Here is a 15141-nt window from a genome sequence, read left to right on the forward strand (position 1 = left end):
AGGTTCATCAAATAGCTTAATCACTATAAATTGCGATAACTTTAGGCTTTCTTGCTTTCCTTCCTCCTTCCCCCTTTCTCTTTTTCTCTTCTTTCTGTTAATTGTCATTAACAAGATAGAACATTTTGAATTAAATACCACAAATGTCTTTGTAACAAAATATTTTGGGGGGAAATTATTTTAAGTGTTTCTAGTGTGATGCCAGGAACATCTGTGTTGCTGCCTCCAGTTTAGAGATACTTTTTTTATTCCTGAGCAGTGAAGAAGGAGAAAAACTGGCTGCTGTAGTTGACTCCATATATTCCCTAGGACGAGGACTCCAAGCAGGCTGGGTGGGAGTGTCCTGGAATATTATTTAGTTGGGATTGAAAAAGGAGGTGATGTCCTCTGTTAAAAAGCATGTTTGAAATTAGCCCAATTCCTATCCAGGACCATTTCTTTCCTTCCCTAAGTCTCCATAATGGACCTTTATGCTTCATTTTCTCTTTGAACATCCTCTTGGTTCTGGCCCGCATTTCTATTCCTTCAGCTGACTGCTGCTTTAATCCACAGCTTCAATGATTTCCTCCATTTCCCAGTGCTTGAAGCATTCCCAGACTATTGAGGTTTCTTAAAGGCTTTCACTGCTAATACCAAAAGAAAAAACAAAGCTCCATCCTGTGCCACCATGGGAACTAAGCTCTGCTGTATTGGCATTTGATCTCCAAAATGAGGAGTACAGGCTTGAGAAGTAATGTGATGGGCGAGAGAGACGTGGATAGAAGTTAGCAAGCTCCCTGTATGGAGGAAGGAAATAGAATCTTATTCTTCATCTGTCTTTCCACTGCCTGTTACCACCACCAGTTTTGCTGTAATATGCCATACCTTGGAGTGCTTGTATCTGGGACAGAAGCTACTCGCAGTAGTGGCAGTTTTGATGGAGGAGAGAGGGAATCAAAGAAAATGAGGGGAGCCAGTCACAGGCATCTAGCAGAGAAGGAAGGAAACCAAAAATTAAAGAAGTAAAGGAATGCCCAAGTGATATCAGGAAGCTTCTTTTGACCATTTTTTAATGTAAGTTGTAGTACTAAATGGACCACTGTCTGTACATTTAGAAAAAGACTTACATATTGCCAAACTTTAACACTAATTATACAGAAAGGAGATTTTTGTGATATTTTATTCCAAATTTTAATTTTTTACTGGTCATGATTTTCTTTATAGTGAAACAAGCACATTTGTTTTTGTATTCATTTGTTTTCCTAGAACCATATACTTAAGAGTGTGTGCAAAAACACTGGAATGATAAACTAAGGTTACTGTCCTTGCATTCTTATAAGCTGGGGGCCAAAGATAAAAATTTTGTGGAGATGCTCTTTTACAGTGATTTTAAAACAGGCTGTTGCTTGCCTTCTTGTCAGCACACAGCCGTTATTCATAGCATGATTGATATTCTGGTGCCTAATTCCCATCTTTGTGAGAGAAGCCCATCTTACCTGAAAGAAAAATAAAATGCAAAGTATCTTTTTCACAGCTCTATATTCATTATTTTTCCAATCAAAAGAAAACAAGAGTGTGATCTTTATAGGTGGCATGGTCATCGTAGTAAAGTTGATGATTAAGAGGCGCACTTCATTTACTCAGCAAGGATTAGGTCAGCAGAATTAAGAAGCCAGGGTTTTCTGCAAACCAAGAGATTTTCCCTAACTTGACAGTGTCCACAGGTAAGGCCGGATGGACTGCTTTCTACCTTACACTAACCAAAATATGCTGCTTTACCTGTACACCGTGGCATGCCAAAATTCAGCACCTGTCTTTGTTGCTGCTCAAAAGCAAAGTAGCATTTGTATGTATAAGAATCTACAAAGTTAAAGAAAAAGTTGTTATGAGGAGATAAACTATTCTTTTTTGACTCGACGTTTATTATTTAGTACAGAAATAAAATGGAAAGGAAAGAGAACGGAAAAAAATACCTGGATAATGGTTGTAAATGCTGGAGCTACCACCAGTTATAATCATGTCCAAATTCTGAAATAATGTAGGGATTTTCTTTAGGTTAACAAGTTTTAAATTATGTAAAGTTAGCGAATGGATACCAGAATAGAATAGAATGGAAGAGGAAAGAGGATTTTTATTCTGAGATTGAATCTAAAAATATATGGAAACTCAAGGAAAGTCTGTTCCAAGCCAGTTGTCTTCATCATCATCACTATCTTTTTTTTAAACAGTGGTTAATATATCACCCATTTATTCTAGTACTTTGATTTTTTTTTCTAAACCTAAATTTTCTGAGACAGACCACTTTTCTGGATTTAGTCGAGTCAGAATTTGTTTACACATTAAGCATGACTTGGCTTGTATTCAGGAATTCCCATTATTAAGCTTGTTCTCATTATGAATAAGAATTCAGAAAAAAATGCTAGATGGTAGAGTAGGATCCATGGCAAAACCTAGGCTTGTACCTATGGTCATGAAAGGAGAACTTGCTGTCAGGACTGAATCAGTGACCTTGAAGTCCTTTTATAATACCCTACTTAGTACATTCCTAAAGTTGGTGTCAGGCCTGGGCCTGTTTCATTTTGTTGGTTTGCTTTTCTTTCCTTTTTTTAATTGTAGTTTTAGGCTACACTTTACCAAAATTCCTACCGAAGCACTGCTTCTCACGACCATATTTGCCCGTCTTTACAGAAATTAAATAATGCTGTAGCAATTGACATACTGTCTTGGCACATGACTCTCGTCTAAATTCCCTGATTTTATTATTTTACAATACATATTAAATAATCTTGTTAAGAAGTAAGCATCTTAAACAGAAGATAATTAAACAGAAGATAATTAAACAGAAGATAATATTAAAGGGCAGTTAATATACAGGTAAAGTATATCTTAAACATTACAATAATTTATATCTTTGTATTATGTCCAATATAATGCATTAAAACAAAACTTTAATATTTGTTTTTGTGTAATGTCAAAGTCACCACTGAAAAGTAACAAATTCAGCCTAATTCCTTATTTAATAAATTGGCAGTCAAAAAAACAAACAAAAACAAACTAGAAGCCAATATCACAAACCAAATATTTGAAACTTTTTTTTTTGTTTCTTTAAAAATAAACTCTGGAAAACCAAGTATTGTGTAAAGATGTTATTACCCACATTTAGCCACTAGCCATTTTCTATTACATGCTAACACCACATCAGTAAATGTGCCTGTGTTGATACTTCAATTTTCAGCTGAAATGTTTTAAACAAAATTGTTGATTTTTAATTCACTAGTAACTTTATCCAATTAAAAAGGTTTTAGTTGAACCTAATCAAATGGTATATTCTTAGTTGTTTTTGCTTTCAAGTTTCTATACTTGCATGTTGCCATATTTATAAACACTTTTGATCAGATGATGACTTTATAAAGTACAATTAATTAAAAAATAAGGATGAGACTAAAATGTCAACATGGATAGAGTTTACTATTAGAACATTTTTGATAAGTAATGAAACCTTGCTCTTGCCCTAGTCCCCTAAGACAGCTTTCCCTTCCATTTCTTGCCTGGATTCCAGGCCCCAAGTCTCAAATAGAACTTGAATTTTCCACTAGGTGCTAATAATACTTTAAACCTCATATACTTATATTGATTATCTTAGGAAACACAGATCTGCTTGGATATATATGTTTATACATATACACATAGGTACACACATGGAAATATGACTAACAAAATATATGAAAATATGTAGGTATTTTATAGATATATAGAAATATAAGAGAAACTGGGCTAAATATTTTCATTATCTCAAACAAATTCATATTCACATCCTCAACAGAAGTACAAAGTTTTTAAATCGTGACAAACCAATTTGCCTAATGGACAGTTCCCAATGGACTTCTCTTCCAGTGATCACTTTTTCTACCTAACATTTTTAGAAGTTAGCATTTTTATAAATTCCAATAAACTATTCTCATTTGCAATAAAATATTAATATGCTATAAATTAACCAAATAAATTGCAGATTTTAGTTCCATATAGTTACATTGTTTTTCTTTAAGGAAAGCAATTGAGGTATTAGAAATACTAAAAGGCAGTAATGGCATATGGATAATATATTTGGTAGAACTGGAATATCTTTAAGTGAAATTTCATAGGTCTTTCCAATAGACTTCTTAAAATCTAAGGCCAAATCAGTATGTGAAAATAGAACCTTTTAGAATTGTTAAAAAGAAAACAAAAAAGCTTTTAAAAATAATTGCCTAGAAAGACCACACCAGCAACATGTAGTAACAATAATGTTTGCTTTATACTGGGTAGTTGAAAGATTTTTTTGAAAACTCTTTGCACAGGGCATGGCAGTATTATGAAAGTTTGTCTCATTTCCTATCAATGCTGCCAATGGGAGGGAACCTGCTTCCCTGTGATTTTGTTTTCCCCCTTGAATGATAGTGATGGAGCACTTGCATGATGTGTTTGGTGCCTTGCATGAGGAAGACATGCAAAGGCAAGGTCCAGTCTGCATGCTGCTTAATGAATGTTTTTCCTTTTCTCTCCCTCCTTGTCATGTGCTTTCAGAAGACAACAATGTGGAAGGTGGGTACTTTCTACCTTATTTTTCCAACTCTCATTTGTCCTTTATTTCTTAGTACTAATAGGGTACATCTTGAAGTTAGACGGTAAGTTGAACTTCTTTCTGAACATTTGTTAATTTCTGGATTGTGTATCACTTTTCATACAGAACACATACATTCTCAACCCTGCCATCCCAAGTATATGAAACTTTTTCAAGCTTAACTCCAACCCTTGATAGACCTCAGCATCCTATATGAAGCTTAGAATAGTTATTACAGTGTTCTGTATGAGAAAAATGATACAATTCTGCTTTTTTACTTTAAAAGACAAAATATTTCTTTGTAGTTTCATAAGACAGTGCATGATCCTTTTTCCATTTTTTAATCAAAATGGTTTATTCTATTCTGGTAAAATGTAGCATTATCTCATTTCAAGCCCATTCATTTGTTTGAAATGATTGGATATATAAAAAGAATGCAATAAAGTACTGAGTATAAGTAAGAGACATAAATTTAGATTAAAAAATAAGCCATTGGCCAGTGGAAATGAAAGCATACAGCACTTCGATATGTTTCCTGGTAAGTATATTTGTAATATTTTTTGCCTGCTAAATATTTTATTCAAGCTTTTATAAAAAACTATCTCTATCAAGGAATTTTGAAGAAGTTATATAGCTTATGTATTTTCCTGTAGAATTCAGCATATTAAAACATATTTCATTATTCTCATTTTTTAAAAACTTAAATGCATTAGTCAGTGTGCTACAAACAAATCTTCAAAGGGTTAACATGCAAAAAGAACTAGGCATAACAAAAGAATGGTGAAAGGGAAGGTTTTATCAACTTATTTATGTTCTATCAACTTAAGTATTCACAGCATTAACAGTTCTTACATAAACAATTTACTAATTTACTAATAGTTGTATGTGGGAAGACAGCATTTAGTATATTTTATTTTGCTACCATATTTTGAAATATAGTCATTCTGTAAATGTACATTTCTATAGAATGAAGGATTTCTTAGAAAAAGACCTCCCTATCCCAGGTTACAGATAAATAGCCATTAAGGTTACCAAGACTTCATGTATCTAAGAAAGAACACTTCATGGTAATACAGAGTTGACCAGTAGCAGGGGTAAATATTATATTTGTGATTCTTACATGGGTAATATTATAATTGCTTAGCTGCTGAACATTTCTGTTTTGTTATTTAAATAGATTAAAACTTTAAAGGAAATCATAAATTAGTATTTTCTAAGTGTTGTGTCCGTATATGGCTTCTGTTTTTGTATACTATAATTTTAATTGCATGTGAGTATATACTTGATAAAAATGATATATTACCCTGCAGGCCTAATATCTTTTAAAATCAGCCTCATTTATACTGTGCATGTCAACTGAGTTTAAAAGTTATTTTTTAGAGGTATCTTTTCAACTTCTTTTGCATTTCCTTATCCATCCTGTGAAATGCTTTTCTTTTCTCTTAAAATCCTATTGCATCCCGAGAGGCTTTAAAATCAGCCTCATTAGCATGAATGCTTCTCTCTTTTCACACACGCTCATGCCATGATAAGATTTTTAGAATATAGGCCCATAAACTATTGTAATGAAGTCTGTTCAATCATAATTTTAATATTTCTATCTATAATATGACCTTTACAGTATAGGTAGGAAGTCTAGCAGGAAGAATGTGAATTCTTTGGGGATTAGTGAATTTCCATCCTTACTGATGTAGCATCAAAACCGTTAGAAGTACCTAATATATTTTCTAAAAGGTAGATCTTCAAGACAGTTTCCTCATTTAGTCCATAAAAACTTATAAAATGTTACTTGGAAATATCTATAGTAGTTTTAGAAGTAAAATTAAATGAAAAAATATATAACCTGGACAAATAAGCCACTATTTATCAGCATATAAAACACTGTGAATTATCAATAGATCATAAGCTGTTGAATCTGCCTATGTGAACCTTTTGTTAAAATCACCGAGAAAATACAGAGAGGCTACAGTTCAGAGGCATCACACTACTGTGTTTAATAACTTTCATGTTATCTTGTGATTAGATGATTATTTGTAATTATATCTAGCCTACAGAGATGTTTGAATACCCCTAAAATTTTAAGAAAACAACACAGATAATTTAAATACTGATGAAACCAATGCGTAATGTTATATAGCTCAAAGTTTCAAATATATCTGAAATAGCACTGGGAATTGAAAATACAAGTTTATTAAAACTGACATATGTGTATTTCTCTAACATTTTCCCATATTGTAGACATATACATGGATAGAGAAATAGCTTTATTCCTGAATTTAAAATAAAAAGCTAGGAATTATGCCTTTCAGTAAAAAGTAACTTCTTGAATAGCAAAAGAATTTTTGAAAGCATATTAGTAGTATTCTTTATTTTTTTATTTTTTATTTATTTTTTTTTGAGACGGAGTCTCGCTCTGTCGCCCAGGCTGGAGTGCAGTGGCGCTATCTCGGCTCACTGCAAGCTCCGCCTCCCAGGTTCACGCCATTCTCCTGCCTCAGCCCCCCGAGCAGCCGGGACCACAGGCGCCCGCCACCACGCCCGGCTAATTTTTTCTATTTTTAGTAGAGGCGGGGTGTCACCATGTTAGCCAGGATGGTCTCGATCTCCTGACCTTGTGATCCGCCCGCCTCGGTCTCCCAAAGTGCTGGGACCACAGGCATGAGCCACCGCGCCCGGCCAGTAGTATTCTTTAGAAGAGGAGTGCTCTTCAGTTTGAAGTGAATTGTCACGCAGGAAATAATAAATAAAGGAATTTCAATGTCCTTTAAAGAATTCCTTGATGAAATTACATCTGTAATATGTATCTTTACACTAACTTAGAGTTCAGCATTTAAGAAATATTTAGGTGAAATCTCAAATAATTTTGTTCTCTGAGGAAAATTGCTTTAGCGTATTTGCAGCTGACCCATTGTTTCTTAAAAACCCTTTTCTGTAGTAAATTCTAACTTTACAACTGCATGTCTAATGATCATTTTGTATTTGAATGAGCCTAGTCAGCCGCTACATGTGTCAGACAAGGAGACATTTCTGCATTATCATTTCAATGTGACTACAAGTTTTTTTTCTTCATTTAATTATAAAATGTTCATTTTTTGGTGAGGGGAAAAAGATCAGACCCAGCCCATGTTTCAGGTATTCCATTGGGTTTTAAAAAATGTAATTTCATCACTGAAGAATTACAAGCCCTGTGGGGGCAATATGCAAAACAGCCTCCTTAAAGGGCACAGAGGGCAGATGTAATATTGAGGGGATTGGTTGGATTTTAAGTCATGCTCTTGTGCTCTTGGTTGTTCCAACTGATGCATGGAAGAACTACACAGTGCAGCATATGCCATTGTTTAAAACGCAGTTCTAGAACCCTTTGCCCCAAAGCATTCCAACCAGGGGTTGAAAGAATGCTTTTTGATTTGCCTCTGTGATACAGACATGTCTCATAGGAAAAGAGATGTCTGTCACTGAACATTTTTGTCACCGTGACAACCCTGCCTTCCCATGCTCCCTTGTTTATTGCTGACTGTGCTCTTGTTTCCCTTCAAGGTCTGGCGCACCTGATGATGGGCGACCAAGGTATGGGCTCTGTTCCTTTTCCACTCTGCTTTCAGTGTTTTCTTGTTCTGTAGCTGCTTTCAAACCATCACTGCAAAGGATGGGCAAATGCTTGCAAATTCTATGGCTGCAAATTAAATACATATCTTTTGTTCACATTTTTTCATGTGTTTTTCTTCCGTTTCTTTGTTTGTTTGATTTTGGTTTGTTCCTGTGGCTTTTATTTTCCTTCATTTCTTGCATTATAATATTTGGAAATAAATGAGACATAAGAAATTGTGACTGAAAATTTCTATATATTTATCAGCATATGCAGTAAAGGGTGGTTTATGGTAAAGAAAAACCGAGAACCATCAGAAGTTGCTGTCTGAAAGAAGATCCTCAGTTTAAACCACTGTATCCAAAAAATAAGTCCATTTTTCATCCATGCATGACAGTTTGGGAACATGCAGACATCTTTGGCTTCTGGCTTCTAGAATGCTGAGTATAGTGTTCCACAGAATCAATACTTTCTCTATGTAGATTTATTGTATGTCTCTCTTTTGTGTGATCTTTTAAAAACTGAGCATGGGCCTTTCAATTTTTTGCATGTACTTGCTTTCAAAAAAGGCAGAATTCCCAACATGTCCTGATTGCATCTCCATTTGTCTTGAAAACCTTGTTTATACTTCCATTTCTTGTTTAATTTTCAGAGAGTAGTGACTTTACATATGTTCATAATTCTTACTGTTGTTTTTCTCCTCTTTATCCTCTTTGTCTGGAAACCCTTTCTTCATGGACCCATTTCATCAAATCCCTAGGTAAAAGTAAAGGTATTACATTATTTTATTTCTTCTTAATATCATCTGTATGAATTACAGTGTGTCTGAGTTACATAAATGTATTTAGAACTTTTGGCATTGGTAATGGGCACTGGGAGGTAGGTATATGTGTTAATAAATATTTTATAAATTTAAGGTAAGAAAAATCCATCAGTATGTTTCCGTTTTCGCCCCCACCCTTTTTTTGTCTCTTTAGAGTGATCTTTTTCATGTCAGGTGCTCACGTAATTAGTATATTTAGAAATTAGCTACAGGTTTTGGTGTCACTTTCTGCAGTATCATTTAATGGTACGTAAATAAGTGTAGGAACTGTAAATATGTGATCTTCAAACATTCAGCTCTGGAGCACACCTGCCCTAGCCATTCTGTATTGAGACATAAGTCTAAGCATGTGCACCACTGAAATGGTACTGCTGTGGGTGCATCATCTTGTTGTCTGCTAGATGTCATTTATGCACATGAACACTGTAGTAACCTAAAAAGGCAGTATTAAGAAAGAGACAAACAGAGGAGCAAGACATTTCTCTTCATGCATACTAACTTTGTTTTAAGGACATTATCAACTAGCTGTGCATTCCCGCATTGCTTGGTAAGTCAGGCATGTGTACTCTTTGATGATGTTGGTACAAAATCCAGAAGCATGTGTAATTTGCCATGTAAAACCATCCTCATTGTGTTTAATGTTGTCATTAAAAGGTAGTAAGTGGTATGCAGCTGTGGCAAACATATAGAATAGTCTTTAAATCAACCATTTTTAACTGTGTGTTAGTGAATATTTAAATTTAGTTTCTATTTTTTAATTATTATTATTAGTTTAAAAGCAGGAATATCTTTATTCTTTCCTATGTTCTCAGTGTTAATCTGGTGAATTGGGACCACAGTTCACAGTTCTACACCTTTATGTTTGTGTCATCTAGCAGGAAAACTTTTCTGCTTGAAAAAGCATCTGAACATGAGCCAGGCAATATGTAAGAAATGATATCAATTTTAAATGTGTAAAATAGAGCTTTAGAAACAAATGCTGTTTGAATACTTTGATCCAACAACATAGGTTATCACAGTTTTGGTTTTGGCAGCTATTTTCAATAGTATAATTTAATCTCAGATTAAGCCTCTAGCAACTATGCAAATGACAGTATGTATCAATTATTTTAGAGGTTTTGTGTACCATTTTGAGTGCTTTCTAAATGTTTTTACTTGAGGCCAAAATCTCCTCCACTGCCTTCTCTTAAGCGGGCATTTCTCATCATGTTCTTTAGTTTGTGGACTTAGGATGGCATAGAGGGAAGAATATATTTTATCTTACTGGCTGAGTAAAGTATATGTATATGTGTTTGTATATATGCATATGTGTATTTGTATGGATGCATGTATAAATACACAATTTCTAAGTATATACACTCCTATATTTGTTATTTTGTGAAAAAGTAACTCTTAAAATAATTTTTAAATTATACAACCATTTTCTACATATGGAATAGTTCATGTTTATACTTAGCTGATATTTGTTTTGGTATACTTAATGTTAAGTGTCACTTAACTTTATTCAGTTTTTCTATGTCAGTCTTAAATGTTTTCTGTTGGCATGTGTGTCAAACATTATATTTTAACTTCACCAGTTTTCATCAGATTTTGTCCCTCAATCAGCACAAAGACACAGAGGACAGGAATTTGTTTTTTTCATTGCATTCTTCTGTTATTGGGACGAGTAAGCTTTTTGCTGTTAAATGGAGAGAGAAGATTTTTAGATGGACTTGAGTATTTTGCAAATCAGATTGGTACCCATTTCATATTGTTTAATTAGATGTAGAGAAATGAGAAAGGTGATTGTAAGTCTTCTCTAATTGCAGATTGATTCAACAAAGCTATATTCTAGAGCAGAAATACAATCATGACGATGACATGGCATCCACAGAGTGTTCATATAACAAGGAAATGAAAACATGTTGGCCAGTCAGAATGAATGACAGAATGGAAGTGCTGTGAGAGGGGTACAAAGTGAAGTAGGAATTCAGAAAAAGGCAAACATAACATCAGTCCAAGTTTATCTTATGTGAATATCCCCACCTTGTGCCTCTGTTGGAGGAATTAAAAAAAAAATCTGGAAAAAATAATTTAGGAATTTTACATTGCAGTTTCCTATGTGGAGTTAAATCCTAGTTGTGCATAAAATCTGGGTTAAATCTGGCCAGTTTATATAACTGATTTACAGTGTAAACTTATGTTTCCTAAATTTTTATATCTCAATATAATCATGGAGCAATTTTCTCAATTTTCCCACTTTTCTCTTGTGTGAGTAGTGAATTCAGGGGATCTGGAATGAAGTTTTGTGGATTGAAGTTTTTTTCTTTATGGAAAAAAAAAGACTAGAAAAAAATAGATTCAAGAACATCTTCATTATTTTGATTTCTTCTTTATGAATTCTTAAATATTTTCTAACTTTTTAAATGTCTGGTGATAGATGAATATATTTCATTAAAAAATAATTAACACACGTAAAAAGAACATGCCTTTTGATAACCTTCTTCATCCTCCTCTCAAGTCCTTTCCCTCGAGGTAAGCACTGGTCTCACTTTGTGATGTGTCCTTACAGAGTTGATGTTGATCCTTCTGTGCTCCATAACAACTCAGGGTTTGGAAACTGCAAAATCCCTTATCATGTGTACATGACAAAAATGGCGAAGTCAGCTGGAGACATGTTAGGGACCACTGCTATGGGCTGGCAAAATCACAATGAATGAAACACAAGTTTTCTCATTCTTCTCATAGGCCACAGTGCCTCCTATTTTTAATTAGTCATCCTGTTTCAAACTTTAGAGTCAATCTGTTACTTGTGTTTTTTACATTCCCTGAACAAAGATATGCCACCTTTAAATGAATATGGTTAAGAATAAACTTTGTTTGAATGAATTATAGTTTTCTTTGGGGCAGCTGAAGATCTGTTATTCGAAGCCAGCCTTACTTTTGCTGGTTGTGGGTAGATGAATTCAAATAGTCTTCATGAAATTTGGATCACATTTTTTTTTGGGTTTGAAATTTGTCAATGATATTGTTGTTAGGATCATTGATAATGCTAATTTTATTCTCCTTTCTATTTAGAATTTAGGTTTATCTATTTGCCTTGAATGAAGTATGTCTTTTTTGTTCTTGTTTCTTTTCCTATGTATGTGTAACTGGTCACTTCATTCCAATAATTACTTTGATTGTTTATTTATATTTTACTTTAATGGCTTGTCAGAAATGAATGACTATTTAAATTACAAAAAAATCAAAATATGTTATACATGAAAATCAAGCCATAATAGCTGGTTAATAGCTCAGGAGCACAAGTTAATAATTATCAGCTAATGTTGGCACTTTGATTGGAGGCTTTTACTTTTCCTTCATAAGTCATCATAATTGTAATTACATATTTGTATTTGTGATTATACTTAATGTTAACTTTTCCTAGTAGAGTGTAAGCTCTATGAGGGCAGAAAGCTTGTCTTTCTCTTTGACCATTGTATTTCCAGAACATTTTTCTTATTGTATCTTGAATTTGCCATTTTCATGACTTAAATATATTTGTTTGGGGGTGGTGGTTTCAGTTGTCCATTTTAAAGAGTCAAATGGACATTTATTGTTTAATTATCCAGGCTTCTCATGTTACTAGAAGAGCAAAATATTACAAGTAGAACTGAAAAGAATATAGTTACACATTCTGAAAGTGCATAAGCCTTATTCTCTTTGTGAAGAGTAGATCTTAAATTAGTATAATTTATAAAAATAATAAAGGTAGATTTTTCTCAAAACTAATTGTTAAAGCTAATTGTAATTTTTAAGACCTGGATACAACTCTTCCACCTGAACTAATTGATGAGTAATATCTAATATTACCATGTGCTTTAAATTTTTATCTATACTGTCATACCACAAGTAATATTTCATTAAACTTACTCTTAAAATAGATTTGATATTATTAATACTTAGAAAAGCATAAAGCATTTGGTGTTTTTTTAATAAATTTTCTTTTGTCTTTGTCTTAGTCCATTTGGGGTGCTATATAAAAATACCGTAAACTGGGTAGCTTGTAAGTAACAGAAACTTATTTTTCAAACATCTGGAGGCTGGGAAGTCCAAGACCAAGGGCTGACACAGTCAGTGTCCAGTGAGATTTTGCTTCCTGGTTCATAGATCACTACCTTCTCTTTGTGTCCTCACTTGAAAGGGAGCAAGAGAGCTCCCTGGAGTGTCTTTTATAAGGACGGTAATCCCATTCATAAAGGCTCTGCCCTCAGGACCTAATCAAATCCCAAAATCCCCCTCTCCTAATCCATCATTTTCTGGGTTAGGATTTCAGTTTATCAATTTTGGAAAGATACAACATTCAGATCACACAGTTTCCATGATTTTTATTTTTATACCATTTTCAAGTCCTGTGTTGCTGTATAGCGAATTTGTCTGTGAAGTGCACAGCTTCGTTACTAAAATCCTAATGCATATTTGTTTTATGCTTTTTAAAATATATTTTGCTGTGATTTCTGATATAGACCTAATTTGTTTATTAAAATATGATATGTATCTTCTTCTGTATAAATTCTTAAATTGTATTTCCTCATTTAGCTTCATAATAATAAGTCATCTGTTTGTTCAGAAAAGTTTGTGAATGTTGACAGAACCTTACTGTTGAAATGCCTGTGTTTGATGCATATACAAACTAAGAAGTAAGAATTTTTTTTTTAAATTTTCTACTGTGTTACCTCTACTCTTGCAATACTGGATCCCCTTAACTCACAGCCACAGACCGTGGGAAGACCAGAGTTTTACCGTATAAAATCAGACATTAAATATCTACTTTTATCTATATAGTATACATAGAAGGCTATGTGACTATTTAGAATTCAGTGTTTATTTAGCAGTTCATCTTTAGCATATATGTTCATTAGCTCTGAGTAGAAGCAAGAAAAACTAATTGAAGAGTATATGCTTATGTATTATCTCTTGCTGTGATTTAACCAATCTTGTTACATGTATTACTAATAAAAGTCCCAGCTTGATTGTATTTCTGTAATCCTGGCTCTGTGAAGCAAAGTTTTCTGTGTCATTATACATTCCTTAAACAATGATAACATTGAAAAACTGGTCATCTAAACAAGACTTTTGCTAAACTTGTTGTAGACTAACTTATCCTCAGAGAAGAGCACAGAAAGGACTCTCCAAAGTTTAATAGTTTAAAAAATGAGGTGGTATGAATAGAAACTTAGATGCGTTTTACTGAAATATGTTGCAAATACCAAAACTTTCAAATTATGACATAATGGAGGTTAAACTGATTATTTCTTCTCCAAAATAATGACTTTATGTTATTTATCCATTTGCAAATGTATTTTTGTTAATCTAGATTTTTAACAACCATGATCAACACTTTTAGGCTTGATAGGAGGCTATTTCCTAAATTGTGGTGGCCAGAGGTTAAAAAACAATGTAATTTTCCATAGTGTTTGGCTCTTAAACTAGAGAAATTTGAATCTTTAATTAGAATCATAACATTTTGGAGCAGAGAAGAATATTAGAGATCATCTAAAAATATAATAATATAATATTGTCCCTCTTTGTGTTATAAGGCATGAAAGGTGATGCTGCTTATTATGATAGGCAAAACTTTGTAACAACTTTGAACCAAAATAACTATTATAATATAGAATAGCCAACCTTAAGGAGACTTCAAAGATTTTTCTTCAAACACTAATAATCATGAAACAGAGTTTCATCTTCTTATTCTTAGACAATAAATTTAGTGGTAGTATAAAGGAAACCATTCACAGATTTTTATCTAGGATGCCGGTGTCCCTCATTATCAAGATGTTCATTTGAGGGAGTAAAACTCCACCTTATAACAGATGGGTAATAGTCCTGAAGTCATAAGAGCTGGGTTCATATTCCAGATTTGTTCCTTAATGACCTTGAGTAAATAATTTAGCCTCACATATGAAAACCTCACGATCTGTAATATGGGTTAATAAAAATACCCAATTATTGGGGGTAATGTTACATGACAAATTGCAAAAGTGCATAGAAGAGGCTTTTTATTAATGGTGACAATAAGAAAAAGATACCGTGTGCATTTGGATTCAATGAATTTCAAAATGATTGATCTGTAATCTGCCAAAGGTTTAACAAAAACAGTATCGATATCTTAATATCTTCTTTCCATCA

General features: G+C 33.4%; 1 protein-coding gene across 39 annotated transcripts in view; it reads left to right on the forward strand.

Annotated features, from left to right (window-relative positions):
* NRXN1 (neurexin 1) overlaps positions 1-15141 on the forward strand; it is a 1121298-nt gene that overhangs the window by 104501 nt on the left and 1001656 nt on the right. For 17 of the 39 annotated variants that reach the window (XM_054548195.1, XM_054548164.1, XM_054548166.1 and 14 more), the window contains 3 exons: positions 4543-4560; positions 8117-8146; positions 8926-8937. The exons of 9 other annotated variants lie outside the window; for them this stretch is intronic. In XM_054548195.1, the coding sequence (XP_054404170.1) occupies positions 4543-4560; positions 8117-8146; positions 8926-8937 (60 nt within the window). Of the gene's footprint in view, positions 1-4542; positions 4561-8116; positions 8147-8432; positions 8938-11539; positions 11698-15141 lie in introns of those variants that run through there. 13 more of the 39 variants (XM_054548167.1, XM_024242424.2, XM_054548174.1 and 10 more) reach the window with 7 other exon arrangements.

The sequence above is a fragment of the Pongo abelii genome, chromosome 12 (genome assembly GCF_028885655.2).
Source record: "Pongo abelii isolate AG06213 chromosome 12, NHGRI_mPonAbe1-v2.0_pri, whole genome shotgun sequence".
Lineage (NCBI taxonomy): Eukaryota > Metazoa > Chordata > Mammalia > Primates > Hominidae > Pongo > Pongo abelii.